Below are 27,497 nucleotides of genomic sequence, written 5' to 3' on the forward strand. Positions count from 1 at the left end.
ATCTGTTGCAAATGAGAGAAAAATAAATATAAAGAGTATCGAAACCATTAAATTCAATGAATCACTCCTATCACCAATAACCTTATGGATTTCTGACGTAACCATGAGATGGTGCACCCACAGACCAGTTTATATCCAACAATCCCCGTAGGCTGATTCTTCCCAGGGCCCCATTCATCGAACAACTTCTTGTTCACCTACGACGTGATACATTGTGCCCTTGGCTTTCACTCTGTATCCTCTTAGAGTACATCGGAAGGCGGATGATCTCACTGATCTCATTCAACAGTACATCTTCGGTGATGTTGTCTGTGATACTTTTCATGATGTTCGTGTATGTTTTGATATCATTTGTCCACCCTGACCCTCATACAAACCCACACCTTTTCCTCAGAGTTCCACGAACACTCGATAATTTTACCATATTATATACTGATGCATCAGGAAAGACAACCCTATCATCCATCAATTTCTTCTTCCCATACTCATGGAGATAAGAGTAGCTGGCGACTTTCAACCGTCTCAAAGAGAAAGTCCACTGAATTCATTTCAGGATACTTCCACTTTAAGAGACCCTTGTCTGTCAGCTTAACATAAGGATCATCCCAGCCCTGGAAAATAAGACCATCTGCATCGTGCGAAAGATTCGGAATAACTTCAACAGCTTTGTCACAGTAGAGAGAAGCCAAAAATCTTTCCTCCTTACCCTGAAAGGCTCCAGTTCATATCTATAGTAGGGGTTTTGGCTCTTTTGTATGTGTTGTCTCTCAAAATTACGAGGCTGGATGATTTCCTTCTCGACCATTTTCCAACGCTCATGAAACAGTCGCTCTACAAGGGATTCATGATTATAGGCGGCCATCATGTCATAGATAAGGTAACTTCTTTCTTGCTTGTGTGTATCAAGCATCGTATCGTTCACCATCTCCCCATCAAGTGAAGAAAAACGATGGTACGGTTTCCCGTCCCTGCAAAGGAATCGCATTTGGACTCTGCGAAATTCTAAAGGCCAATCAATCAAGTAACATCCATCCATAGTGATAAGCATCATATATCTTGTACCGTCTGATGGAGTACGTACTAAACAAGCCCAACAGCAGTAAAGCCCAAGACAGAGTATCAGTTCGGCATGACTAAAGAGTATCAGTCCGGCGTGACTAAAGAGTTCAGTTCGGCACAACCAAAGAGTTCGGCCCCAGCCTACAGCTCGGTGAAAGCCAACTCATCAAGCTCTGCTCTCAGGTCGGCATCAAGCTCTACTCTCAGATCGGCAAAAGCTGCTCGGCAATAATTCAGCAGTTCGGTCTCAGTATTCGACCGAACTAGGAGATAGTGGACTCATGCAAGATTTCCACCTCCACTACACCGACGATCTATTTAGTGGTGTCAAGCAGTCATTAACTCATGCAGGATAGTGGACCCATGCAAGGTCGCCACGATCTCCACGACATCCACTACCTAATAAATGCTGCATGCCACGATCTTGGTTCACTGTATAAATAGAACCTAGGTCAGATAGATAACTTCTTCTGAAAATTCTAAAAAGCTCTCTAGAGAGAATATCATAAAGCAGGCCAGTGTTGTAAGCTGTAATTCGCAGATCAAGCAATACAAACCTGCCCCCATTTCTCCCCGTGGACGTAGATTTACCTCAGTAAATCGAACCACGTAAAATCTCTGTGTTGATCTTCATTTATTTCCTGCATTTACAAACATCAAAAATTCGCCGCTTCATCACTGGCGCCGTCTGTGGGAAACAGAGAACAAAATTTGTGATAAAGCGAATTTTTGACCCTTTTCCACCCCAAAAAATGCATACCAGATCACATAACACTCATAATACCGTTCGTGATAACCGTGAGGAAGCTAGTCCAGCTCGCAGGTCTGAAAAACGGCCTCGGGAGACATCTACCTCCGGTTCTCACGAAGAAGGAGCAAGCCACTCCAGGAGTCATCGCACCGAGTCTTCCCAGCAGCCCAATTTAAATGAAGCTGTCAAGCTGTTCTTGGCCGAGAAGCAGGAGGAGTTCTTAACCTTCCTGCAGAAGAGCCAACAGCCGGAGAAGACAACGGCGGATTCTCCCTCCTCATCCAGACATGAAAGTCACTACCGCAGTAGTGACGTGTCTTCCAGGAGAAAGAATCCTCAACCTCAACATGCTCCTGCTCCTCCTCGGTACCGGAACCACAGGAGAACTCCATCTCCTCCGTACCGAAGAGATGTCGGGTTCGCCATGTACGGAGCATTAAAGACTCCGTTCTCGGACGATATCACCCGAACTCCTTTGCCGCGGAACTACCGGACACCGTCAATGACTTATGACGGGCTGGAGGATCCTCATGACTTCCTGGGACGCTATCAATATAATATGGCGAACCAGGGTCTCAATGAGGTCCACATGTGCAAGCTGTTCCCCGAGCTGCTCATCGGGAACGCCAGAAGGTGGTTCGACAGCCTTCCTCAAGGCAGCATCAGATCCTACCGAGATCTCATGGATGCTTTCCACAGGAGGTTCTTTCAGAAAGCGGAAGCCCGAATCACTTCGGCTCAGCTGCTTTCTATACGTCAAGGTCGCGACGAAAAGATCAGCGACTTCCTGACGAGATTCCATAAGGAATGCCTACAAGTAGATAATCTCAATGATCTACTTGTCATCTCGGCATTCCAAAATGGAATCCTGCCCGGAGCTCTCTACAGAAAGCTCGTGGAGTGCGGTCCGCAAACAGCTCAAGAAATGTGGGACATTGCGGACCAGTTTTCTCGTGCGGATGAGGCAGACCGTCGAAAACGGTCGTTAGACAGCTCATCCCAAGGAGACAAAAGGAAGCCCGATCAAAGCGACCAGGTGCTTCCTCGCCGAACTCCTTTTGAAAGAATTCAAAGGGCACCGGTACAAGGCAGATTGGGGCCACGTCTCAATCCTGAGAAGCCGCCCGCTCAGTTCGTACCATTAAACAAGTCAAGAGCGGAAATTTTCGAACTACATTCCGATATGTTCGAAAAACCAAAGCGGATAACGAAATCAGCCGCACGGCGACTTCAGGATCAATATTGCTCCTTCCATCAAACCCACGGTCACGATACCGAGGAGTGCCGAGATTTGGCTGCAGGTATTGATGTTCTTGTGAAAACAGGAACGTTAAAAAAATACCAAAGCAAGCAGCCGAAAAAGAACAAAAGGCAGAGAAGTGCGAACTGCAATCCTCAGGATCCGAAAAGGCATGAGGATCCCGAAGACGACGACGAGCCGCAATACGATGGAGTAATCCTGACTATTGATGCTCTCCCAGCCGGGAAGACTAAGTCGTCCCTAAAAGCAGAACGCAGAGGTTCCAATCAAGAGGAACCAACACATAAAAGGCTGAAGAAAGACGAAGTGATTACATTTTCAGATGCCGATCCCGTCCCAGCCATCTCTCCTCACCAAGACGCTATTGTCATTCAAGCCGGGGTGGCAAACAAACTGGTCCACAGAGTATTTGTGGATACAGGAGCGTCAGTCAGCATTCTTTTTAAAGAATGTTTCGATAAAATGGAAGTGGATCCAGCTCGGCTCAGTCCGGCTCCACTTCCTCTGAAAAGTTTCGCCCAGGAGGACACCCGCCCTGAAGGTATTATCAGCCTTCCGATCACGGTGGGAAAAGCGCCTACAAGCTCCAATACGATGATCGAGTTCTTTGTGGTGAAAGCTCGGTCTCCGTACAACGTCATCCTGGGGAGGGACTGGCTCAACACAGTTCGGGCCGTTTGCTCTACTTATCACCTCACCATCAAGATCCCCACTAAAGGTGGGATAGCGGTCATCCGAGGTGATCAAAAGAGAGCAAAAGAATGTCTGCAGATTGCGCTTAAAAGTGCCGAGCAATCAGTTCGGCACCATCAAGCATAGCAATCACAGCAACCGGAGTCGGAGGCAAGCGAGATGACCGAAGTCACTTCAGAGCCGAACTCAATGACCGTTCAGTTATACGAAGATGATCCATCCAGAACGGTCAACGTCGGCTTCGCAGGAACGCCTCTACTCCGGGAAAAGACCATTCAGCTCCTCAAGGAGTACAAAGATGTCTTTGCATGGTCTCCGTTGGACATGACCGGAGTGCCCCCCGAGGTAATCACTCATCGGTTAAATATTGATCCTTCAATCCGGCCAGTAAAACAGAAGCAAAGACTCTTTGCGGCAGAAAGAAGCCAAGTCATCCATGACGAAGTCCGCCAATTACTAAAAGCGGATGTACTATTCGAGGTGAAATATCCTTCTTGGGTGGCCAATCCTGTGATGATCAAGAAAAAAGGAGGAGGATGGCGGATGTGCATAGATTTTACCGATCTAAACAAGCACTGTCCAAAAGATTGCTATCCCCTTCCGAATATAGATAAAAAAGTAGAAGCTTTGATCGGCTTCGAAATTTTCTGTTTTCTTGATTTATACAAAGGATATCACCAAGTGTTGATGGATGAGAGTGACGCTCCGAAAACAGCTTTCATTACCGATTTCGGCATTTTCGCTTATAAAAAGATGCCATTCGGTTTAAAGAATGCCGGAGCCACTTATCAAAGGATGGTAGACAAGCTTTTTCGGCACCTAATCGGGAAACAGGTTGAAGTGTATGTCGACGACATAGTTGTCAAAAGCAAAAGCACTTCGGAGTACGAAGACAACCTCAAATCCACTCTCAACGTGCTCCGAAAAGCCAACCTCAAACTCAACCCCCAAAAATGTACCTTTTTGGTAGATTCGGGAAAGTTTCTGGGTTGTTGGGTTTCAAAGGACGGACTCAAGGCAAATCCCTCAAAAGTTCAAGTCGTTCAGCACATGGCAATGCCGAAGTCCATACATGACGTGCAAAGGCTAACCGGATGTCTAGCCGCACTGAATCGATTCCTTTCCCAAGCAGCCGAAAAGCAACTGCCATTCTTCAAGGTGTTGAAAAAGGCACCAAAGTTCGAGTGGGGAGCCGAGCAGAAAAAGGCCTTTGACGAGCTCAAAAGTTATCTAGCCGAGCTTCCTATTCTCTCTGCTCCAACCGAAGCCGAAGTAATATTCTTATACTTAGCGGCATCAGATCAAACCATCAGCGCGGTGCTTGTACGAGAAGAAGGCCTAAAGCAGCTTCCCATCTACTTTACAAGCCGAGCATTAAGAGGTCCAGAAACAAGGTATCAACCTCTGGAAAAAATTGCTCTGGCGTTAGTAAATGCAGCAAGGAGACTGCGGCCATACTTCTATGCTCACAAGGTATGCGTCTTAACCGATCTGCCTCTTCGGCAAGTTTTGACCAAGCCAGAAGCATCAGGCAGAATCGCCAAATGGGCCATAGAGCTGGGAGAACACTCAATCGAGTACCTACCTCGGAAAGCCATCAAGGGACAAGCCTTGGCAGATTTTCTTACAGAGGCCAAGTTCGATCAAGCAATCCCTGTCATTGCCGAACAGAAAAAGTCTGCCAATACCGAACTAGCACAGCCCTTGAAATCCGAAGTAGAGCCGCCAGACTGCTGGAGCGGATTCGTAGATGGAGCTTCAAACAAGATGGGAAGTGGAGCTGGTATTTTACTCGTCGCTCCCGACGGACACGAGGTAACCTACTCACTTCGGTTCCTATTCCCCACTACTAATAATGAAGCCGAGTACGAAGCCCTCCTTGCCGGACTCCAGTTAGCGCAAAGTCTGCTCGTCAAATCTCTCAAAGTCCATTGTGATTCACAAGTCATAGTAAATCTCATGTTGGGTACAAGTGAAGCTCGTGACGAGAGAATGAAGAAGTATTTGGACAAAGCGCAAAGCATCAGCCGAAGTTTTTCCTATTTTCGGATAATCCGCGTTCCCAGAGCGGAAAATAGCCGAGCAGATACCTTAAGTAAGTTGGCCTCAGATCCGAGCTCAAAGGCAGAAGAATTAATGCATCGAAGCATTGATGAAGCCGAAGTACATTCAGTATCCAGCTCGCCGAACTGGATGACGCCGATCTTGCAGTATCTGGATCAAGGACAATTGCCCGAGGATAAGAGAGAAGCTCGGAAGATCACGTGCCGAGCACTTCGGTACGAACTTCATGAAGGAGTCCTCTTTAGAAAGTCTTACCTCCAGCCGTTATTGCGGTGCGTAGGACCAGAAGAGACGGACTACATCCTCAGAGAAGTTCATGAAGGATCGTGCGGCAGCCACATCGGAGCTAGAGCTTTAGCTAAAAAAGTTCTAAGATGGGGATATTATTGGCCAACCTTGGTACAAGAAGCAGTGCAGCTCGTCAAGACATGCCCGAAGTGCCAAATCCATGCAAATATCCCAAGGATGCCGCAGACCGATCTATCCACTATGCAAAGTCCTTGGCCTTTCATGCAATGGGGCATAGACATAGTGGGACCACTTCCTCAAGCTCCTCGGCAAATGAAATTCCTAATCGTTGCCGTGGACTACTTTACGAAGTGGGTGGAAGCTAAACCATTAGCTACGATAACGAGCTCGAAGGCATTGGATTTCGTCTGGAAGAACATAGTGTGCCGATTTGGCATACCCCACATCCTCATCTCGGATAACGGGACTCAGTTCACCGACAAGACGTTCAAGAATTGGTGCAAAGAGCTGAATATTCAACAGCGGTTCACTTCGGTCTCTCATCCACAAGCAAACGGACAAACGGAGGTAACAAATCGTATCCTGGTGAAAGGGTTAAAAGCTCGGTTAGAACAAGCCAAAGGACAATGGGTAGAAAATCTCCCTCAATTCCTATGGTCCTACCGAACTACACCCACAACCTCCAACGGTGAAACTCCGTACAGTCTTGTGTACGGCACTGAAGCCGTAATTCCGTTGGAGATCGGCATGCCCAGTCCTCGAACTCTAAATTTCTCAGCAGAAATGAATGACGACGGACTGAAAGCTGAGCTAGATCTTGCCGAAGAAAGAAGAGAATTGGCATGCATAAAAGCAGCCAAGTACAAGGAGCAAGTAGCCCGGTATTACAACCAAAGGGTGAAGAAGCTGCAATTTCAAGTGGGAGATCTCGTCTTGAGAAACAACGAAGTAAGCCGAGCAGAAAAGCTGGGCAAGCTCGAACCCACATGGGAAGGTCCGTATCGGGTGTCAGAAGTCCTCGGCAAAGGGTCTTACAAATTGGCTCACATGTCAGGAGAACAGGTACCCCGAACATGGCACATTTCCAACCTCAAAAAGTTCCATTTGTAAGAGACAGTCCGGTCAGTCTGTCTTGTGTTTAGTTCGGTCCTAAGGCTATGTGCGTTTTTTGTCTCTGTGCTTTATTTGGCTTACTTGGTCTTTTTTTTGTCTCTGTGCGTTTTTGTCTGTCTGTTTCGTCTCTCTGTGCGTGTCGTCTCTTACAAATGTTACTGAGGTATCTTGTTCTTCGAAGGCTGATCCCCTTCTTAGAACATGTACAAGCCCACGATTGTGCGTCAAAGCTTCTAAAGAGGATACAAGACCACAATTCAGCTTAAACAAGCACTTCGTCTGAAACGAACTGCAACAAAAGTCCAATTCTCGCGATAAAACTTGCCTGAATTAGGACTAGGGAAAGTCCGATCCACGCGATAAAACTCGCCGAATTAGGACAAGGGAAAGTCCGATCCCCAAATTAGGACAAGGGAAAGTCCGATCCCCAAATTAGGACAAGGGAAAGTCCGATCCCCAAATTAGGACAAGGGAAAGTCCGATCCCCAAATTAGGACAAGGGAAAGTCCGATCCCCAAATTAGGACAAGGGACAGTCCGATCCCCAAATTAGGACAAGGGAAAGTCCGATCCCCAAATTAGGACAAGGGAAAGTCCGATCCCGAAATTAGGACAACGGAAAGTCCGATCCAAGCGATAAAACTCGCCAAATTAGGACACAAACCAAGTCCGGTCAAAGAAGAGTTCACTTACCCCATACTTTTATCCAGAATGCCGAAGTGATTCACTTCGCTTTTCGGGGGGGGGTAGTGATGGAGTACGTACTAAACAAGCCCAACAGCAGTAAAGCCCAAGACAGAGTATCAGTTCGGCATGACTAAAGAGTATCAGTCCGGCGTGACTAAAGAGTTCAGTTCGGCACAACCAAAGAGTTCGGCCCCAGCCTACAGCTCGGTGAAAGCCAACTCATCAAGCTCTGCTCTCAGGTCGGCATCAAGCTCTACTCTCAGATCGGCAAAAGCTGCTCGGCAATAATTCAGCAGTTCGGTCTCAGTATTCGACCGAACTAGGAGATAGTGGACTCATGCAAGATTTCCACCTCCACTACACCGACGATCTATTTAGTGGTGTCAAGCAGTCATTAACTCATGCAGGATAGTGGACCCATGCAAGGTCGCCACGATCTCCACGACATCCACTACCTAATAAATGCTGCATGCCACGATCTTGGTTCACTGTATAAATAGAACCTAGGTCAGATAGATAACTTCTTCTGAAAATTCTAAAAAGCTCTCTAGAGAGAATATCATAAAGCAGGCCAGTGTTGTAAGCTGTAATTCGCAGATCAAGCAATACAAACCTGCCCCCATTTCTCCCCGTGGACGTAGATTTACCTCAGTAAATCGAACCACGTAAAATCTCTGTGTTGATCTTCATTTATTTCCTGCATTTACAAACATCAAAAATTCGCCGCTTCATCACCGTCAGCTTTCCATGTCGCGTAGTAGTAACATTGCCTTTTTAACTTCTGCAAATTCTCCCTGGAGAGAGAAACTGGATGTGAACCAGGAAACTGCAGAGATCCTTTAACCACTTTAGGCATCATCTTCAGAGCCTGGTAGACCGACTTCCCCCCAAAGGTCATCCCGTGTCTCATCCGGAGGAGCTGTAGGACCTTCATCACCGTCGTCATCAAGTTCAGAAGATGGTTTCCACTCTGGGATTGGAGGGCAAACAACCACCTCTGGTTTACAACCTCATTCTTAGGCCATCCACAATAGGCGCCCAGCGACCGCCCAGCCGAGCGCCGGCGCTGGGCGGTTCGCTGGGCGGTCGCTGAACGGTCCGTTCGGCGCTATTGCAGCGCCCGGATCGCCCAGCGCACCGCCTAGCGCGAAAAAATAAATTTTTTTTTTTCGAAACACTATATATACGCGCTTTGTTCGTCATTTTCATTCGCACCACTTGTTTTAACGAGTACTCTCTCTATCTTAATTTCTGTTCAAGATCAACAACGCAAAATGAGTAATGCTGGTGGTAGTAGTGGTGGTAGCGGAGGGGATGCTGAGGAGTACGAACGTCGAATGGCCGAGGCGTTGGACGCCTATACGACCAACGCGATAAACCAATGGATGGAAAGGGCCTTGCAGCCGGCGATACCTCGACCTCCCCCAGTGGTCCACCGCCGCAGTGTGATTGATCGGGATCACGTAGCTGCACATCAGCGCCTATACGAAGACTACTTCGCACAGGAGCCTCGGTTCAACGCCAACCTTTTCAGGCGTCGTTTTAGGATGACCAGGAACCTGTTTATGCGTATTGTCAACGCTTTGGAGTCTCGATATCTGTATTTCCGCTTCAGACACGATGCGTCTGGCAGACCCGGCCACACACCTATTCAAAAGTGCACTGCGGCAATCCGGCAGTTGGCCTACGGAGGCGCGGCAGACATGTGGGACGAGTATCTCCACATCGGTGAGACGACTGCCTTGCAATGTCTGAAGAATTTCTGTCTGGGAGTGATAGAAGTATTCGGTGATCAGTATCTGCGAAAGCCTACCCCCGAAGACTGCCAAGATATGTTGCGGATGCACGGGAGTCAGCATGGGTTCCCGGGTATGTTAGGCAGCATAGATTGTATGCATTGGGACTGGAAGAACTGTCCCGCAGCCTGGAAGGGGTTCTACACGTCCGGCTACAAGGGAAAGAATCCCACGATGATCCTGGAGGCCGTAGCTGATTACCGGCTTTGGATTTGGCACGCGTATTTTGGGATAGCTGGTTCGAACAACGACCTCAACGTCCTCAACTCGTCGCCACTTTTCAACGAGCAGTGTCAGGGCGTCGGTCCGGCCATCAGTTTTGTCGCCAACGGCAACCAACATGATATGGGCTACTACTTGGCGGATGGGATATACCCTAGGTTGCCCGTCTTTGTGAAGACGATCCGATGCCCAGGAGATGCGAAGAAGGCCTACTTTGCGGCACGACAGGAGTAGGCGCGCAAGGACGTGGAGCGCGCATTTGGTGTGCTCCAGTCTCGATGGGCGGCAATTAAGGGTCCAACGCGTTTGTGGGAAGTCCAATGCATTGCTGATATCATGTACGCATGTATTATCATGCACAACATGATTGTCGAAGATGAAGGTGGCGAACTGACCAATTGGGTCAACGACGATAATGAAGCCGGTCCAAGCCACGGCGTGGCCGCCCCCAACGTACGGAGTGGGGTACATCACGATGAAGCCGGCCTCTTACAAGCACACGCCGACATGCGCCAAACGGCGGCTCATATTCGACTCCAAAAGGATTTAATTGAAGAGTTATGGGCACGGAGGATTGACCGCCGTTAGTTTTTTTTAATTATGTATTTTTTTTAATTAATGTACTTTTTATATTTTATTAATATTAGTGAATTTTCTCGTTTTTGTGTCGTAAATTTAATTCCGTATATTGTGTGATTTTTAATTATTTCATTTTGTATATATTTGTTAATAATGATATGGATAGTATGTGGCTGGGCTATGGCTGGGCTATTGCTGGACTATTTGCTTGTTTTGATGATGTGGCAGGAGGATTTTTAGTGCTGATGATGTGGCAGTGGCTGGGCTATTGCTGGGCTATTCCTATTGTGGATGGCCTTAGGCCCCCGTGCATTTAATCTTGACAGGCTTGATAGATCCGTTAGTCCAGTCCTTGGTATTATAGTATCTAGGGATGTCAATGTAACTCGAACCCGCGGGTCGACCCGAATAACCCGATAAAAATACAGGGTTAGGGTTGTAATTTCACAGCCCGAATTTAAAATCGGGCCATTCGGGCTGACCCGTTCGGGTTGTCGGGTTAGGCGGGCTGACCCGTTCGGGTTATGGGTCGGCCCGTCGGGTTGAAGGCTTCTGCAAAGCGAGCAGTTTTTGTAACGGTCATAACTTTCTCTACAAAGCTCCGATTGAGGCGTGCAATATATCCACGCGAAGCTCTTTCGAAGACGAAGAGAATGATATGTATTAGAGGTTTATCAGACTTCAAAATCGCAAGAAACATTGACTCAAACAAGGCTGCTGCACATCCACATATTTTGTTTACATTTTCTAATCAATTTTCTATCATTTCTCAACAACACATGTAAACATACCAAAATATAGAAATATAATCAAAATCATCCAAGACAACCCTCTAAAACTATGCAAAATCCAAATACGTCAACTGACTATATAAGATCACGGAAAAAATCACATGTGGTTCATGGATTATAAATACTCGTATATAAAAGCTTTCTTTTAGTATATTTCCAATATAATAGTGCAAAGTGTTTTGACGCCGCTTCGTCATTGAATTATGCGTACTCTGATGATTCTTAAAACAAAGATAAATTATTATTTGACTTATTTACAGCTGGAATAAATTAAATTTGACCAATCATAATTCAAGAAAACTTAGAGTTACTCCAATTAGCTAGCATCTTGATAATTCACTCTTTAACAATTCAAAATATTTTTGTTACGTCTACTATGCACCTCTCATGTTATGAAAATTTTATTTAATTTTCTACGAATTGATTTATGTTTGAATTTTGAAACAAAGTGTTGATTTATGTTTTAAATACATAAACATAAACATACTATTGATAGATATTTTGTAAATAATTATGTAATGAATTAGTTATTTAAATTTAAATAACTTAATCTTTTTTAAAAATATTAAAGAAAATTAAAAATATGTATTTCATTGTTGAATGATTAATTAAAAATATGTATATAATTAAAGAAAATTTAAAATACGTATTATTTTTTGAAAATATTAAAAGAATTAAAAATACGCATTGGCCCGAATAACCCGATGGGTTAGCCCGAAACCCGAAGGGTTAGGGTTAGGGTCGAACTTTTATAACCCGAAAAAATCATAACCCGAATAGCCCGTACCCGAATGGCCCGCCAACCCGAACGGGTTGGCCCGAACCCGAACGGGTTGGCCCGATTGACATCCCTAATAGTATCTATCTGAATTGGTCAAATCAATCACCAGGCCTATCTTTGTATTTAAAAATTTGGGTTGATCGAGCAGATGAGTATCCTTTACCAGGTGGACTTGAACTTTTGAAGGGATGAGAAACCCTGCAATTTCATATCATGTCCATAAGCAGGGCAGCCTATCCAACCTGGAGGAAGTCTACTATTAGGTTTCTTCCTTTTAGATTGATATCCATAAGATGGTGTGTCGCAATTGAAGCACCTATCTTCTTCTGACTGTGGATTAGAAAAACCTCATCTTTTTCTGGTTCAGGGAAGACATTCAGGTCCATGCTGGCAATCATTCAAGTTCCAAGCAGACCGGAATCCATGCAGTTCAATTCCGCCAAAAACCCTAGAGAGAGAAACATGGCGAGAATGATTGCAGAGGGAGGGAAACACGTAGAAGCACGAGAATAAGTTATTCACACGCGAGAACTTTGCAACTGAACATAACCTACAACTTATATAAATTCAAGTCGGCTGGTTTACTTCTGCCCGATGAGGAAAATATTCAGTTATATCTCAATCTCATATTACTGGCAAAAAATAATTATCATGCGTGGAATATAAAAAAAATCACTATTATACTCGTTATTTTCTTGTTTTATTACTCTATGTCCCATAAAAAAAATTGGATTTATTAATATACAATTAATAAAATATAGGAAAGAGATAGAAAAAAGTGATTAAATATTATTAATAAAAAAATACCATACATAAAAGTAAATTACTATATTTATAGAACAAATAAAAAGGAAAATATTACTTCAGTAATGAAGTAAAATATAATGATAATCTTGTTGGTTTCTAGGATTACAAGAGATACAACCGGACGGAATACAACCCAAAAGAAGGAATACAAATGAAAATTGAACTGAAATTACAACTGAAAATCGAAACAACTAAACCGTGAAATTTGTTAGCCGAGTCGAGGAGTCCTCTTTCCGCAAGACGAGATACGCCCCGGTAGTGCTCTTCGGATTGGCGTTTCATCCTCAAAGATAAAACGGCTACGTCTCTGGTGAAGCAACACCGCAATCAACAGAGCTCCGACGAACTGGATGGAGGAGAGGGCAGATCTTTCGACAGGAAAAACAATGCAGAGAGAGAGAGAGAGCTTATGATGCAAATGCTTGTGAATATTGTATCTAATGCAGTGGAATGGCTAGCCTATCTATAGGCCAAGCCATCATGCATGGTCAACCAAGCCATGAAGGCTCATCATGGCAGATTCGTAACCGTCGGCGGTTACAAGCGTGTGGCAGGAGTGTGCCTTTCGCGTGTGGAGCATGTGGATTTCTCACGTGGCAACCTTGTAGGCTTTGACTGTGCCACGCTTAACGATGTGTCAACCCACTTGGATTGCTGACTCAGCGGTGGTCTAAAAAGATTACTACGGGTCCAGACCCAAGCCCAAAGACCACCCAAAGACCAAGACCAAGTCCAAGATCGGGATCGGGCCCAGGGCCAGAGGCCCGCGACCGCGAGCGGGCGCACGGCGACAGCGGCGCGCGCGTGTGGGCTCTTTCACCTATCTTGGTTCACTATAATTATTAAGTAACATAAAGTCACTTAATTTAAACACATTAAAAGATGTGTCACTTCTCCAATGTGAGATAATTAACACTAGTTAATTATTCCCTAAGCTCAAACTCCAAGCTTTAATTAAAAAGCTAATTATGCCCAACTTTAATCCACTATTTCTCACTCACCGGAAATCGGATTTGAGAAAGTGAATATAGTACATTTATCTACGTAAACTGTAGATCGACGCTATATCATTTAATTTAACAAAATTAAATGTCTCGTCACATTTATTATTTGGTCAAAATCCATTGACCGGACATATTTATTCCATCATTTCTACAAATCTTTTAGAAAAGAGGATCCCTATGAAGAGTAAGATGTAAATCTTTTAGAAAATATCGATATACATATCTTCTGTAACCATTACTAGAAGAATAAAATATTTATTTTAGATCACTTGGTGCAGTTGGTGTGACATAGACTGTGTTTTCAAAATATTTTGTGATTGTATTTTCAATTAATATTATATTTTCTGCTGATTATGTTTATTTACAAAATTTCCGTTTTTTTATTGTCTGTGATTGTATTTTATATATATTCTATTTTCTGCTAATTATGTTTAATTACAATATTCTCTATTGTGGTAAAATAAGTATTTTATATTGTACAAATTATATATGTTGATTATTTTGTAAAATAATTTTAATTGTATAATTTATCAAAGTATTTGTGGCTATATACTTACCTACCATATGTGAGCAACACGCTCATTTAATGAAGGTTTTGTGTTGTTTGTTTTGTTTTATAAATTTAGTTTGATTATATTATATAAAAATTGATACTATTAAATTTTATAATTTTTTATAAAATTTATTATTTGAAGCTATAGAATAAATGAATAAACTGAGCTTTGATTTCTATAAAAAACCCACTTTCACTAGGAATTAGAACTCAGATTAAAAATAATATTTTAACAACATTAGTGGGAAAAAATATTTTTTTAATATTTTAATAGGAAAAAAGGGAGTAAATAGACTGATATTAAAAATCCCCAAATTGAAATATTTATATACGGGCCAGATTGCAAAAGCTCACCCATGACACGTGCGAAGCCCAGATTGTATCATACTCTGTACACGTTCAAAACAGCAACCGCAAACGAAGAGGAAAGAAGAGAATCAACAGAAACCCTAGATTACTTCTCCTACTGATCCAAGTATTACCACTACTCTCAAAATGGAAGCAGAAGATGATGCTGCAGGCGCTATTATCGGGGACGAAGAGATCTACGCCAATGTCCGGGACGAAACCGATTCGCAGCGGCACCGCCCCATCATCAGCGGCGAGCAGCTCGACGTCGAGGCCTACGCCGCGCTCTACACTGGTCGCACGAAGACTACGCGCCTCCTTTTCATCGCCGATAAATGCGGCGCCCCTTCCATGGAGCTGGAGGCTCTGCGGATGGCGTACGACGAGATCAAGAAGGGCGAGAACACGCAGCTCTTCAGAGAGGTTGTCGGGAAGATCAATGGCCGATTGGGCCCCAATTACGCCCTGGATGATGCCTGGGCCGATGCTGTGGATCGACGGGCCGAGTTGAAAAAGGATAAGCTTGAAAATGAACTCAATGCTTACAGGGTATGGTGTTTCCCCTCTATACACTCTGTTATACTCTTATTTTTGCTTTTATAATACTATTATTATTAACCTTTAGTTTTCTGCTGAAATGTCAGTTGAATTTCATAGTCTTGTTTGAAGTTTACCATGATTTTAAGCTATAAGTTGTGAACGCTTGTTTTATTTGGGAACTGTAGAATAAGGATTTATGCTCCCTCCGTCCCATAAAAATAGGGGCTTTTGGGACGGCATGAGTAATAATGCGAAATTGGTGAGTAGAAAGAAAAAAATTGATTAGGGTTTTGTTAGTGGAGAATGCTACCTCATAAGAGAGAACTTTGCCAAAAATAGAAGTGGACTAATTTAGGACAAACCAAATGGAAAAAAAGACTATTATTTGGGGATGGGGGAGTAGGATTTAGGGTCGGTTCTTGGCCACTTGTTGGAAAACTGGTTATAAGGAAAATCGAAAAGATAAAAAAGAAAAGGTAACATTGTCTGGCTTAGGAATATGGAATTTGCTAATGATTGTTGTTATTTTGTTCATCTTCTCAACATATATAAGGTAATACCTTGTGTGTCTGCTAGACGAAGAATCTGTAAAGTGGCTTCTTATTGAATAGATCCATTCTTTGAATTCTTCACTAGTTTATTTTGCATGAAGTTTAGAGATATGTGTTAGGCCTGCAGAAACTGCTCCCAACTCTTGTTATTACCGCATGTTTCTGATTCATTGATTGCTAAATTATGTAGTGTGAATTAATGATAACGATTAATTTGGTTGTAACACTTAAATAGTCGACTTTCTGAAATTCTTGATAGTAAAATTCAGTAAACATGATCTCAAAATTTCCAACTCTTAGTAGCTTAGTATTTGGCTGTCTTTTTCTTGTTCTACTTAGCACCCTCACTCTAATACTATCTTTTGCAGACAAATTTGATCAAAGAGAGCATTCGGATGGGGTACAATGATTTTGGGGATTTCTACTATGCACATGGTCAGCTTGGTGAAGCATTTAAAAATTATGTCCGCACACGTGACTACTGCACAACCTCGAAGCATATAATTCATATGTGTCTAAATGCTATTCTGCTTAGCATTGAGATGGGTCAATTTACTCATGTTACAAGTTACGTTGGCAAGGCTGAGCAAACTGCAGACGGCTTGGATCCTGTTACAATTGCAAAACTGCGTTGTGCTGCTGGATTGTCTCACCTTGAAGGGAAAAAATATAAGCTTGCTGCTCGAAAGGTTTGTCTAGAAAATCTTTTCCCCATTAAGTAATACTACTACATTTGGTTGCCTGCCAGAGAATATATTGTTTGTTGTGGTTAAGCATGCCACGTAGAAAGAGCAGAATATTGGGGTTGGCTGCTGAACTTTTTAACATTTATAGGACTGCTCTTATAGTTCTGATGCTTTTGGGTGGTATATACAGACTTTTTTATAGGTAGAAATGCTTTTTACTTTACAGAGACATACCATGGATGGTCGCAGTGTGATATAATATATCATGCATGGTTGAAATTCATATCTTAACAATGAAGATTTGAGTCTTGTATTTCATTGATATATACACCCTCTATGGTGCTTGAGATGTGAGATTTTTATTGTCTTTGCTGCATATATTTTCCCTTGACTTTTCTATTGATATTTGCAGTTCCTGGAAGTTGGCCCAGAACTTGGGAACAACTACACTGAAGTAATTTCACCCCAAGATGTTGCAACATATGGCAGTCTCTGTGCACTCGCAAGCTTTGACCGTTCAGAACTGAAGGCAAACTCTTACCTTGTTTATATTGTTCTTAAATGGTCATTTTATATGATACAGGGACTTGTAAAATTCTTAACTCTTGAATTGTTTCAATTTTCCAGAGCAAAGTCATCGATAACACTAATTTTCGGAATTTCTTAGAATTGGTGCCTGAGATAAGGGAACTCATTAATGATTTCCATACCAGGTAACTAAGTTTATGTTGTTCACATCACGCTATGAGAACTATTTACTAGATTCTCTTACATAGTGATTAGCGACATAGACAAGTAGATAGAACACTTTTTTATGGATAAATAAACAGAAATTGTTAAAGGCCACGTAACGATGGACTCAAACTCGAGACCTTTGGCCTCGGGCATTAACCACTACACCACTAGACACACACATGATAGGTAGAACATTCTTGATAATAAAGCTGGGCCAGAAGGGTTAAAAGAATTAACTACTAGGAGTACAAATCAATTTTGAAAAATCCCCCAGCTCTGCACTGACTCATTATGAAAGAACCAAATAGAAAGAATAATCCGCCTAAACTTGCATCTCCAGTTCCTTAATTGACTTGAGATAGTATGTTTTACTATGCAGCCATTATGCTTCTTGCCTGGAATATCTAGGAAATCTCAAGACAAACTTGTTGCTTGATATCCATTTGCATGATCATGTGGAAACTCTATACGAGCAAATACGCAGCAAGGCTCTGATCCAGTACACACTTCCGTTTGTATCTGTAGACCTTAATATGATGGCAAATGCTTTCAATACAAGTGTTACAGGCCTGGAGAAAGAACTTGAAGCCCTGATCACTAATGACCAAATTCAGGTAATCATTTGCATCCGCTGCTTGTGTAAATACAATCGGATAACGTGTATCTAATGAGAAGATCCTGCAGGCTCGAATTGACTCCCATAACAAGATTCTTTATGCTCGACACGCTGATCAGAGGAATGGGACGTTCCAGCGCGTCTTGCAGACTGGCAATGAATTTGATCGTGAACTCAGAGCAATGCTTTTGAGAGCAAATCTAATCAAACATGATTACAACCTTAAGGCAGCACGGAAACATTAAGTGGGGGGTTGGGTTTGTATGAAAAATATTGCTACTTTGGTGGAGGTTGAAAATTCAAAGTTTGGAAGATTAACAGGCTATGGAAGAGGAGTGTCGACAGCGTTGAATCTTCTGTAGCTGGTTATTGCTTCAATCAAGTTAAGCTTTTGGTAAAGGGGAATGAAAAGGCCATGGGAGCTTGTCAGCAAAAAATGCAAATCACAATGATCTTGAAGATTTTCAACTTCAAGTTCAGAGCCTTTGATTTGTAATCCCTGTAGATTCTCTGTTCATAGTCTGAAATGTTACTTTGTCCTTTTTCTGCCGGGGCTACCTGGTGCAAAAATATTTAAATCATGGTTAGGTGGTGCTACTATATAAACTATAATCTGAAATTTCCATTCAAAAAATTAGTCTTCGTTTTTACTGTGATGTGGTGCGTGTCATTGTTAATGGAATAGAATATGAAACAATGATGTATACCTTTTGCATATATTCCCTCTTTCACACCCCTTTATTTATCTGTTTCTTAACTTATTGGATCAGATGATAAAACAATGATGTTTCTTTACTACGATTGTGACGTGAATAACATCATTTCAGTTTATGTTTATTATGGAAGGATTAATTATACTTCATACAAGAGCATAACAAACATTATTATGTGTAGATCCAATATGATTTGTTAAATGCTCTTGGATATAGATATCTGAAAATGGAAACAAAATTAGTTATGATAGAACACAGAGTCCACGCAAGTGGACTAGAGTAAGTGAGTAACTGTGGCCATTTACATCATCTTCAATGTCACACTCCACCGACCTCCTTCCTAGTTAATTATCGCGTTGTACATTAAGCAGCATAGCTTGTACCATATCCATTCTTCCTAATAAGCCATTTAAATAGTATAGTGCAAACTTAAACTCAGATCTTCAAGCTCAACACTGTCGCTGTGTATAAGTGTAAAAATGAGATCTTGAAGTTGAGAGAGGAAATGGGGCTGTTGAATCTTCCGTCTTCCAAGAACCGGCACGCGCGCCAATGGCGGGTGCTGGATGCTATTGTGGGGTCCTTCTTCGCAGCGGTTGTGCTCTTCTTCCTCCTCGTCTTCACTCCACTGGGCGACTCGCTTGCGGCATCGGGGCGGCAGACGCTGCTCCGCTCGGATCCCCGGCACCGGGGGCGATTGGTGGCGCTGGTGGAGCAGGGGCGTCAGGCGGTGGCCATCGACGCTTGCCCCGCTGATATGCTGGATCACATGCCCTGTGAGGATCCCAGAATCAACAGCCAGCTCAGCAGGGATATGAATTTCTACAGGGAGAGGCATTGCCCTCGCCCCGACGACACGCCTCTCTGTTTGATCCCGCCGCCGGACGGCTACAAGGTTCCCGTGCCCTGGCCCGACAGTTTGCATAAGGTCAACTCAATTTCATTCTTTTCTTTTACTACTACTATTTTTCTATTCTTAATTAGTTTGGAAGTATTGGGATTGGTTTTACAAGTTTACTTTAGCTTGATGATTTGAATATGTGGCTGTGAACTTATGTGTTTGAGGTTCTACTTATGGAGATAATGTTTGTGTAGTTGTTAGAATAAATTGAAGTTGAATCTTTGGTCTTGCTTGTTGGGAATCTGCAATCTGAATTGTTGTATATATATACAATTCTTTTAATTGTTTTGATTGGTGGGATGCATCTGCTTCTATATGCATTCGATTGCAGCCATAGCGTTGATTAGTATATGCATTTTTGCATCTAGTGCCAAAGGTATTCTGCAGCGGCTGCTGTGTTTTTTTTGGTAATGAAGTACTGGTACTTTAATAGTATGTAGTACTATCTTTTCAAACTATTGAGGAATATCTTTACAACTAAGTCTGCTATAAGCAATTGAAAAAAGCTTGCTTCAGCTCACATGATCATTAGTTTTGTGTTTTGTACACAGATATGGCATGATAACATGCCTTATAATAAAATAGCAGATAGGAAAGGCCACCAGGGGTGGATGAAGAGAGAAGGTCCATATTTCATATTTCCTGGTGGTGGTACAATGTTCCCAGATGGAGCTGAACAATATATCGAAAAACTTAAGCAGTATATTCCTATAGCTGGGGGAGCTTTGAGGACAGCTCTCGATATGGGATGCGGGGTAGGGATTCCTTCCCTGTTTCCTTGTAACAGCTATTACTCCTAAATACAGGTCTTGAAAAATCTCTATCTCATTTTCTAGGTTGCTAGTTTCGGTGGATACATGCTCTCTGAAGGCATATTAGCTCTTTCCTTTGCCCCAAGAGATTCACATAAAGCTCAGATACAGTTCGCTCTGGAGAGAGGAGTACCGACCTTTGTTGCCATGCTTGGCACGCGTAGACTTCCGTTTTCTGGGTTTTCTTTCGATTTGGTCCACTGTTCTCGATGTCTGATACCTTTCGCTGCATATAGTAAGTCCTCTTCCTAATAGTTTACCACTACCTCATAAATATATAACACTGTTCCTAACGCGTATTATACCTGTGCAGATGCTACATATTTTCTTGAAGTTGATCGGTTACTTCGGCCAGGAGGCTACCTAGTCATATCTGGACCTCCTGTGCAGTGGCCTAAACAAGATAAGGAATGGGCTGAGCTGCAGGAAGTTGCCAGATCTTTGTGTTACGAGCTGATTGTCGTAGATGGGAACACTGCCATCTGGAAAAAGCCGATTGGGGATTCATGCCATCCCAACCTTAATGAATTTGGGCTCAACTTGTGCGATGAGTCTGATGATCCTAGTTTTTCGTGGTAAATATGCATCAGAAGCTGTTTGTTATTATCTCTTTCAAAAACTTCATATATTGCATCTCCTTTGATCATATTTTGGTTATAAACTTATAACATGTATTCCAAGTTGGACTCAGTCACTATATTATTGATGCATTCTCGTTGAGAAAAGGATTTAACATTATTAATTTGCAGGTACACCAAGTTGAAGAAATGTATCAGCAGGACATCCTCTGTTAAGGGAGAGCACGCGGTTGGAGCGATTCCAAAGTGGCCCGAGAGATTGACAATAGCTCCTTCGAGGGTTAGTATCATTAAAAATGGAATCGATGTGTTTGAAGCTGATAAGCGAAGATGGGCAAGGAGGGTTGCTTACTACAAGAATTCTTTAAACGTAAAACTGGGAACTCCATCCATCCGAAATGTCATGGATATGAATGCATTATTCGGAGGTTTTGCAGCGGCCATAATATCTGATCCTGTTTGGGTAATGAATGTCGTTCCCGCTCGCAAGCCGTCAACCCTTGATGTCATTTATGACCGAGGACTTATAGGAGTTTTCCATGATTGGTGCGTGGAAGTAACATTACTCATTCATCCGATGTGCAGTCTTTTTGCATAGAACTTGTGCTTATACATTTGCTTATCTAGTGTTCAATGTGGCTTGTGATTTAGTTCAGATTCTCCATATCCTTATTATATGTCCTAAACTATTATGTATTTAATTGATATTGGATATATTTTCTTTCTGATGCTTGTAGGTGTGAGCCTTTCTCAACATATCCTCGTACTTACGATTTGATTCATGTTGCTGATATCGAGTCTCTTGTTAAAGATCCCAGTTCGGGAAAGAACAGGTATTTTTTGTTCTAATTTCTGTCAAACTTGTGACCATTCAAGCCGCTCAAATTTTTTTGAGGAACTCGTCTGTTTAAGTATGTGTAATGCAATCGAGTTACTTGGCTTGAAGTTTGAGTTGAATAAAACTCCCCCCAGCCATGAAAAGTTTGCCACGATTTCCTTTTCGCTCAGTCCAAAAAAAACTCCACTTTCCATTTACAGTAAAAGGATCCACACAACTACTCACCAAACTTACCACACATTTCAAGTGGGACTCTTATTCCATTCACACACGACCAACCATTTTATTAAAACCTGTTCCATCCATAATATTTGATCCCCACCAACATCGTGTTTGCAGGTGTAACCTTGTTGATCTGATGGTGGAAATTGATAGAATGCTGCGTCCTGAAGGCACGGTTATCATTAGAGATTCACCTGAAGTGATTGACAAAATTGAATGGATTTCTCGTGCCATAAGATGGAGGGCCTCCATGCACGACAAAGAACCCGACTCACTTCAGAGGGAGAAAGTCCTGGTAGCAACGAAGAAATTGTGGAAGTTACCTTCTGGATCCCAGTGAAGCCAAAATCATGGTAGTCCCATTGTAAGGTAGGTACTCTTGTGTAGCTTTGGTTCCAAATTTACATTGTAATGACTATTCTTGGCAGTTGGCAAGGACTTGTTTGGTGCTCTCACATATTTCACTTGCACCTATAGCACGACCCAAAATGTAAAAAACGAATGCCTATGATGGCCCTTTTACATTAGGAAGTCTGTTAATAGTTGGAATTTCAAATTTATGTCTCAGTACATTGTGACTGCAGATTGCCTTAAATCTTGAGTTTTGTAGCATTAGATGGCTTTAAATGTATGATCATAGATTGATAGTAGATTCAAGATATTTGTTGTTCAATGTTACACTCATTTACATAAAATGCTACTCCACATTCTGAACCATTTTTCCTTTGCTACTACTGGTCCTATACATTGAGCTAGATGAGGCTAGTTAAAACTAGTAGATATAGATGACAAAATTTAGATATTTTTATTTTGCTCAGATTTGACTATTTTAAAGCTCTCTTGCATCGTACGATATCAACACTAAGGGTGTCCACTATGGGGTGCCCGCGGCTATAGCCGCGGGTTGGGGCGGAGGGCGGGCGGGCTATAGTGGAGAGGCGAGGGCGGACACCGAAATGGGGGCGGTAGGGGGCGGACGGGCTTCAGCTGACTCCGGGGCGAGGACGCGGTGAAATGGGGGCGGACGCGGCTATAGGCGCGACGCCTATAGTGGCGGCACCGACCGCCGCGGCTATAGCCGATTTTAAATTTTTTTTTTCATTTCAATTCATCTATAAATACACCCCACTCCATTCATTATTTTCACACCATTCCAACTCTACATCTATAAAAATTTGTCTCCCTACAATTTGGGGTCGGAAATGAACAATTTGTGGAGAGACAGCTGGAATGTTCTGATAAATTTTAATTTTAATTTTAATTCTACTTCGTATAGTCGTGTTCTTCTAATTACGTATAGCCAGATAAATTTGTTCATAATTACTTGAAACATTATAAAATGAAAGTTTATTATAGAATTTGAGGGCTATTGGAGGTGTCCACTATAGTGGCGGACACAAAATTTTGGGGCTATGGACAACAAAACTGGGGCTATGGACAAAAACTGGGGCGGGGCTATTGGGCTTGTCCGCCTTATAGTGGACACTCTAAAGTCTATATGTGATTGAACTTGACTACTTGTTAAAAAGTTTGTTGGAGTGTGTGTTTGTGTGTGAGAGAGAGGTGGGGTCCCTAGTTTGTTTATGGAACTTGACAAGGTTGCTGACTTGCTGCTTCCTAGGATAACACTGCCAGTTTGTCAGAGCATCCACAATGGAGCGCCCTAAGGCGCGTCCTATGGCGCACCACATTAGCAGTTTTATCCTCCTATCCTTCCACCTGCAATGGAGCGCCCTATGCATTTTATTTTATTTGAATATTTAAATAACAAAAAATTGAAAAAAAACTTCATTTCATATATAAAAATTAATACATTACAATACGAATTAAAAAATACGCAAACTCAATGACGGCGGTTACGAGCCCACACTTCTTCAATCATGTTGTTCATGAGTTGCGCATGGTCTTGTTGGTTGCGCATTGAGGTCTGTCTAGCTAGAACCTCGTCGAAGCCCGACAACAATCCTCTAGCGGGGGGCTCGGTCGCCGTGCTGGACGAGCTAGATGCACCTTCATCATCGTTCCACTCGGTGATGCTCCCACCTTCATGCTCGACTATCATGTTGTGCATGATAATGCACGCATACATGACGTCGGCGATGATTTCCTTGAACCAGAGATGAGCCGGTCCTTTCACAATTGCCCACCGTGCTTGGAGCACACCAAATGCCCGCTCGACATCCTTCTGCGCCGCCTCCTGCTTTTGCGCAAATAAAACCCTCTGCTCACCCATTGGGCAGCTGATCGTCTTCAGAAAAACAGGCCACCGTGGGTATATGCCATCGGCCAAGTAGTACCCCATGTGGTATCGGCGCCTGTTGGCAGTGAACTCGATGGCCGGGCCGTTGCCGTTGCATTGCTCGGCGAAGAGGGTGGAGGACTTGAGGACGTTGATGTCGTTGTTCGACCCGGCTACGCCGAAGTACGCATGCCAGATCCAGAGCCGATGGTCAGCGACGGCTTCGAGGATCAAAGTCGGGTGGCTGCCCTTGTATCCACTAGTGAATTGGCCTCTCCACGCCTTCGGATAATTCTTCCACTCCCAGTGCATATAGTTGATGCTCCCTAGCATCCCAGGAAAGCCGTGCGCCGTCTCGTGCATCTTCATCAGGCCCAGGCAATCAGCGGCAGTCGGCTTGCGCAAATTTGTGTCGTCGTAGGCCTCCACAACTCCCCTACAAAATCTCTTCAAGCACTCCCGGCTAGGGGTGTGCATTCGGGTTTCGGTTCGGTTTTTTGCCAAAACTGAACCAAAACCGAAAAACTGAATTTAGTTCAAAATCCAAACCGAACCGAACCCGAAAAACCAAAACCGAAAAAACCGAAAACCGAACTTAAAAAAACCGAAAAACCCAAACAAAACCGAAAAAACCCGAAAAAAACCGAAAAAACTGAAAAAAATAAATATAATATAAATATATATTTATATATGTGTATTTTATTTTATTTATATATACTAATAGAATATTTATATATAATATAAAATTAATAATACATATAATATATATTATATAGTAGAATATATTAAAAGAATATATATTATATATAATATAATATATTAAATTAATAGAATATATATAATTCGGTTTTTCGATTTTTTTCTTCGCCCGAACTGAACCTAACCGAAAAAATGAAATTTTTTTATTCTTAAAACCGATCCGAACCAAAAAACCGAAAAAACCAAACCGAATTTCAAAATTTCGGTTTGGTTCGGTTAGGATATTCGGTTTCCGGTTTTTTTGCTCACCCCTACTCCCAGCCTGTTGTCTCCCCGACGTGGAGGTACTAGTCGAAAATGTCCGTCGTGGTGCCGTAGGCCAACTGACGGAGTGCAGCCGTGCACTTTTGCAACTGTGTAAGGCTGGGTCTGCCGATGCCGTCTTCCCGATACGTGAAGTATTCATCACGTGACGACAACGTTCGGACAATGCTGAGAAATAGGTAACGCGGCATTCTAAACCGCCGGCGGAAAACAATCGGTCCCCACCGTAGTTGATAGGCAAAATAGTCTTCAACCAGACGTTGGTGAGCTGCCGCGTGGTCGCGTCGGACAGACGTCCGACGTTGAATAGTCCTGCGGATCTGCTCCGCCGCCGCCGCCTCGCGCTGCAGTTCGAGTAAGCATTCCGCCATGGCCTCTTCAACGGCAGCATCTAAGGCTGTCGAGGTCTCCGAGTGCGAACTACCCGACTCCGAGGAGCTAGAACTAGTGGTGTCATCGTCGTGGTTCATTTTGGTATGTGAGATAGGTAGAAATGTGAGAGAGGAGCGAAACGAGAGAGGCGAGATGTTCGTATGAACAAGTGAATGAGAAACGAGATTTAAATAGAAAATAAAAAACAAAAAATGCGTGGCATCGTCTGCGACCATCGTCCGCCGATCCCGCAATGGGGAGCCCGATGGCGCGGACGATAGGCCATCGTCCGCGCTTCAACCGCTGACGATGCATCGGACATGGGCGTAGGGCGCGGACGATGGCGGGCAACCACAATGAGGAGGACGATGGCACGCATTTTGCGTGCCATCATGCGTCCCATTGTGGATGCTCTTACATGTTTGACAACGTTGTTCATATTTTGTTGAAAATTAAATTAAATTTCTGTTGGTTTATTTGAAATATAAAGATTGAAATTTGATATTTGAGTTTAGAATAAGAGTAGGCAGATCTACCTTAGATGCACTGCATACTTAATGATCACTTATTAATGCTATTTATAAATATCTCAAGTTATCTCTTTCTCATTGAAATGAAACAGCCCCCACCTCCATGGTGATGATCCTCTGCCCTGACTATGACCACATTTAATTCAACTTCCACCTATACTTTGCTTGCTTGGGATTCTGAAACATGCTACTATTACTACTACTAATCATTTTTTTATCTGATTTTAAGAATTTGGTTATCGGTTTGATTTTCTACTTAAATGTAAATACGGTGGAAATAATGGAACGTCACGTCTGTGATCCACTCTGATCAAAATTAGTGAGCAATAAAAGGGTAAGACCATCCATAACGCGTCTCGCGCCGGGCTCGCGTCTCGTCTCGGAGAGACGAGACCCCCGCGAGACGCATTGCAGCGCCCATCTCGTCTCCAGCTCGCGACCGTCTCGTCGCGTAGCTCGTCTCGGAGAGACACGAGACGAGCTGTCTCGCCACGCGCCAGGGACACGTGGCACGTCCCCATGCGTGCGTGACGCCCACTCGCTGGCCCGCGAGTGGGCGTCGTCACTGATGACGCAATAATTCATTTTTTTTAAAAAAAAATCGATTTTTAATAAAAAATTTTTTTTTCAAACGGTAATATTACCGTTAAATATTTATTTTCATTTTTTAAATTTTTAATTTTTTTACTCTATAAATAATTCTATTCCATACTCATTTCAAACACAAACACACATCTATTCCTCTCAAATCCTCTCTATCACTCCAATTTCCATCTTCAATCAACTCAAACAAATGGATCCTTTTGAGCAAATGCGCCAATTAATGGAACAATCACTCGAAGAAGATCGACGACGAGAGGCGGAGGAAGCCGCACCACCCCCACGACGCTCCCGGAAGTACATCAATCGGAACCGGGAGGAAGCCGCCGCACGGTTAGTACGCGACTACTTCTGCGATAACCCGATTTGGGGAGACACCTATTTCCGTCGCCGTTTCCGCATGCGGAAACCGCTATTTCTCCACATAGCGAATACTTTGGCGGCCAGGGAGGAGTTCTTCCGAGAAGGGTTCGACGCGGTCGGTCGTCCCAGCCACACGACGCTGCAGAAATGTACTGCAGCCATCCGGCAGCTTGCGACTGGACAAACGGCCGACATATTCGACGAATACCTGCACATCGGAGACAGCACTGGGCGCTTGTGCTTGCTCAACTTCTGCAGAGGCGTCCGGGCAGCCTTCAGTGACGAATTTCTCCGGAGGCCAACCACGGAGGATTGTCAGTTCCTCCTCAACCTGCACGAACAAGTGCACGGATTCCCCGGGATGCTTGGCAGTGTCGATTGCATGCACTGGCAATGGAAGAATTGCCCGGTGGCTTGGAGG

The 27,497-nt window shown here is 43.3% G+C and overlaps 2 protein-coding genes and 1 pseudogene across 2 annotated transcripts; 2 read left to right on the top strand and 1 right to left on the bottom strand.

Annotated features, from left to right (window-relative positions):
• Positions 1-193: 193 nt before the first annotated feature.
• Positions 194-8,822, bottom strand: LOC121800705 (annotated as a pseudogene).
• A 5,956-nt stretch (positions 8,823-14,778) lies between these two features.
• On the top strand, positions 14,779-18,541 carry LOC121801243 (COP9 signalosome complex subunit 1-like). The gene is made up of 6 exons (XM_042200692.1): positions 14,779-15,306; positions 16,217-16,537; positions 16,947-17,063; positions 17,162-17,247; positions 17,649-17,883; positions 17,954-18,541. Exons 1-6 carry the CDS (start codon positions 14,905-14,907, stop codon positions 18,128-18,130), a joined length of 1,338 nt encoding a protein of 445 aa, XP_042056626.1. The 5' UTR covers positions 14,779-14,904; the 3' UTR covers positions 18,131-18,541.
• A 333-nt stretch (positions 18,542-18,874) lies between these two features.
• On the top strand, positions 18,875-22,544 carry LOC121798768 (probable pectin methyltransferase QUA3). The gene is made up of 7 exons (XM_042197942.1): positions 18,875-19,526; positions 20,051-20,254; positions 20,336-20,546; positions 20,625-20,886; positions 21,061-21,435; positions 21,627-21,722; positions 22,067-22,544. The coding sequence occupies exons 1-7, from the start codon at positions 19,104-19,106 to the stop codon at positions 22,287-22,289; spliced, it is 1,794 nt and encodes a 597-aa protein (XP_042053876.1). The 5' UTR covers positions 18,875-19,103; the 3' UTR covers positions 22,290-22,544.
• The last annotated feature ends 4,953 nt before the right edge of the window (positions 22,545-27,497 follow it).

The sequence above is a fragment of the Salvia splendens genome, chromosome 4 (assembly GCF_004379255.2).
Source record: "Salvia splendens isolate huo1 chromosome 4, SspV2, whole genome shotgun sequence".
Lineage (NCBI taxonomy): Eukaryota > Viridiplantae > Streptophyta > Magnoliopsida > Lamiales > Lamiaceae > Salvia > Salvia splendens.

Coding starts and splice junctions, on each gene's coding strand:
- LOC121801243 (XM_042200692.1), top strand. CDS start 14,905: ATGGAAGCAGAAGATGATGCTGCAGGCGCTATTATCGGGGACGAAGAG. Junction 16,538..16,946: donor ATAAGCTTGCTGCTCGAAAG/GTTTGTCTAGAA, acceptor TGATATTTGCAG/TTCCTGGAAGTTGGCCCAGA. Junction 17,884..17,953: donor TCACTAATGACCAAATTCAG/GTAATCATTTGC, acceptor AAGATCCTGCAG/GCTCGAATTGACTCCCATAA.
- LOC121798768 (XM_042197942.1), top strand. CDS start 19,104: ATGGGGCTGTTGAATCTTCCGTCTTCCAAGAACCGGCACGCGCGCCAA. Junction 20,255..20,335: donor CTCTCGATATGGGATGCGGG/GTAGGGATTCCT, acceptor CTCATTTTCTAG/GTTGCTAGTTTCGGTGGATA. Junction 20,547..20,624: donor GATACCTTTCGCTGCATATA/GTAAGTCCTCTT, acceptor ATACCTGTGCAG/ATGCTACATATTTTCTTGAA.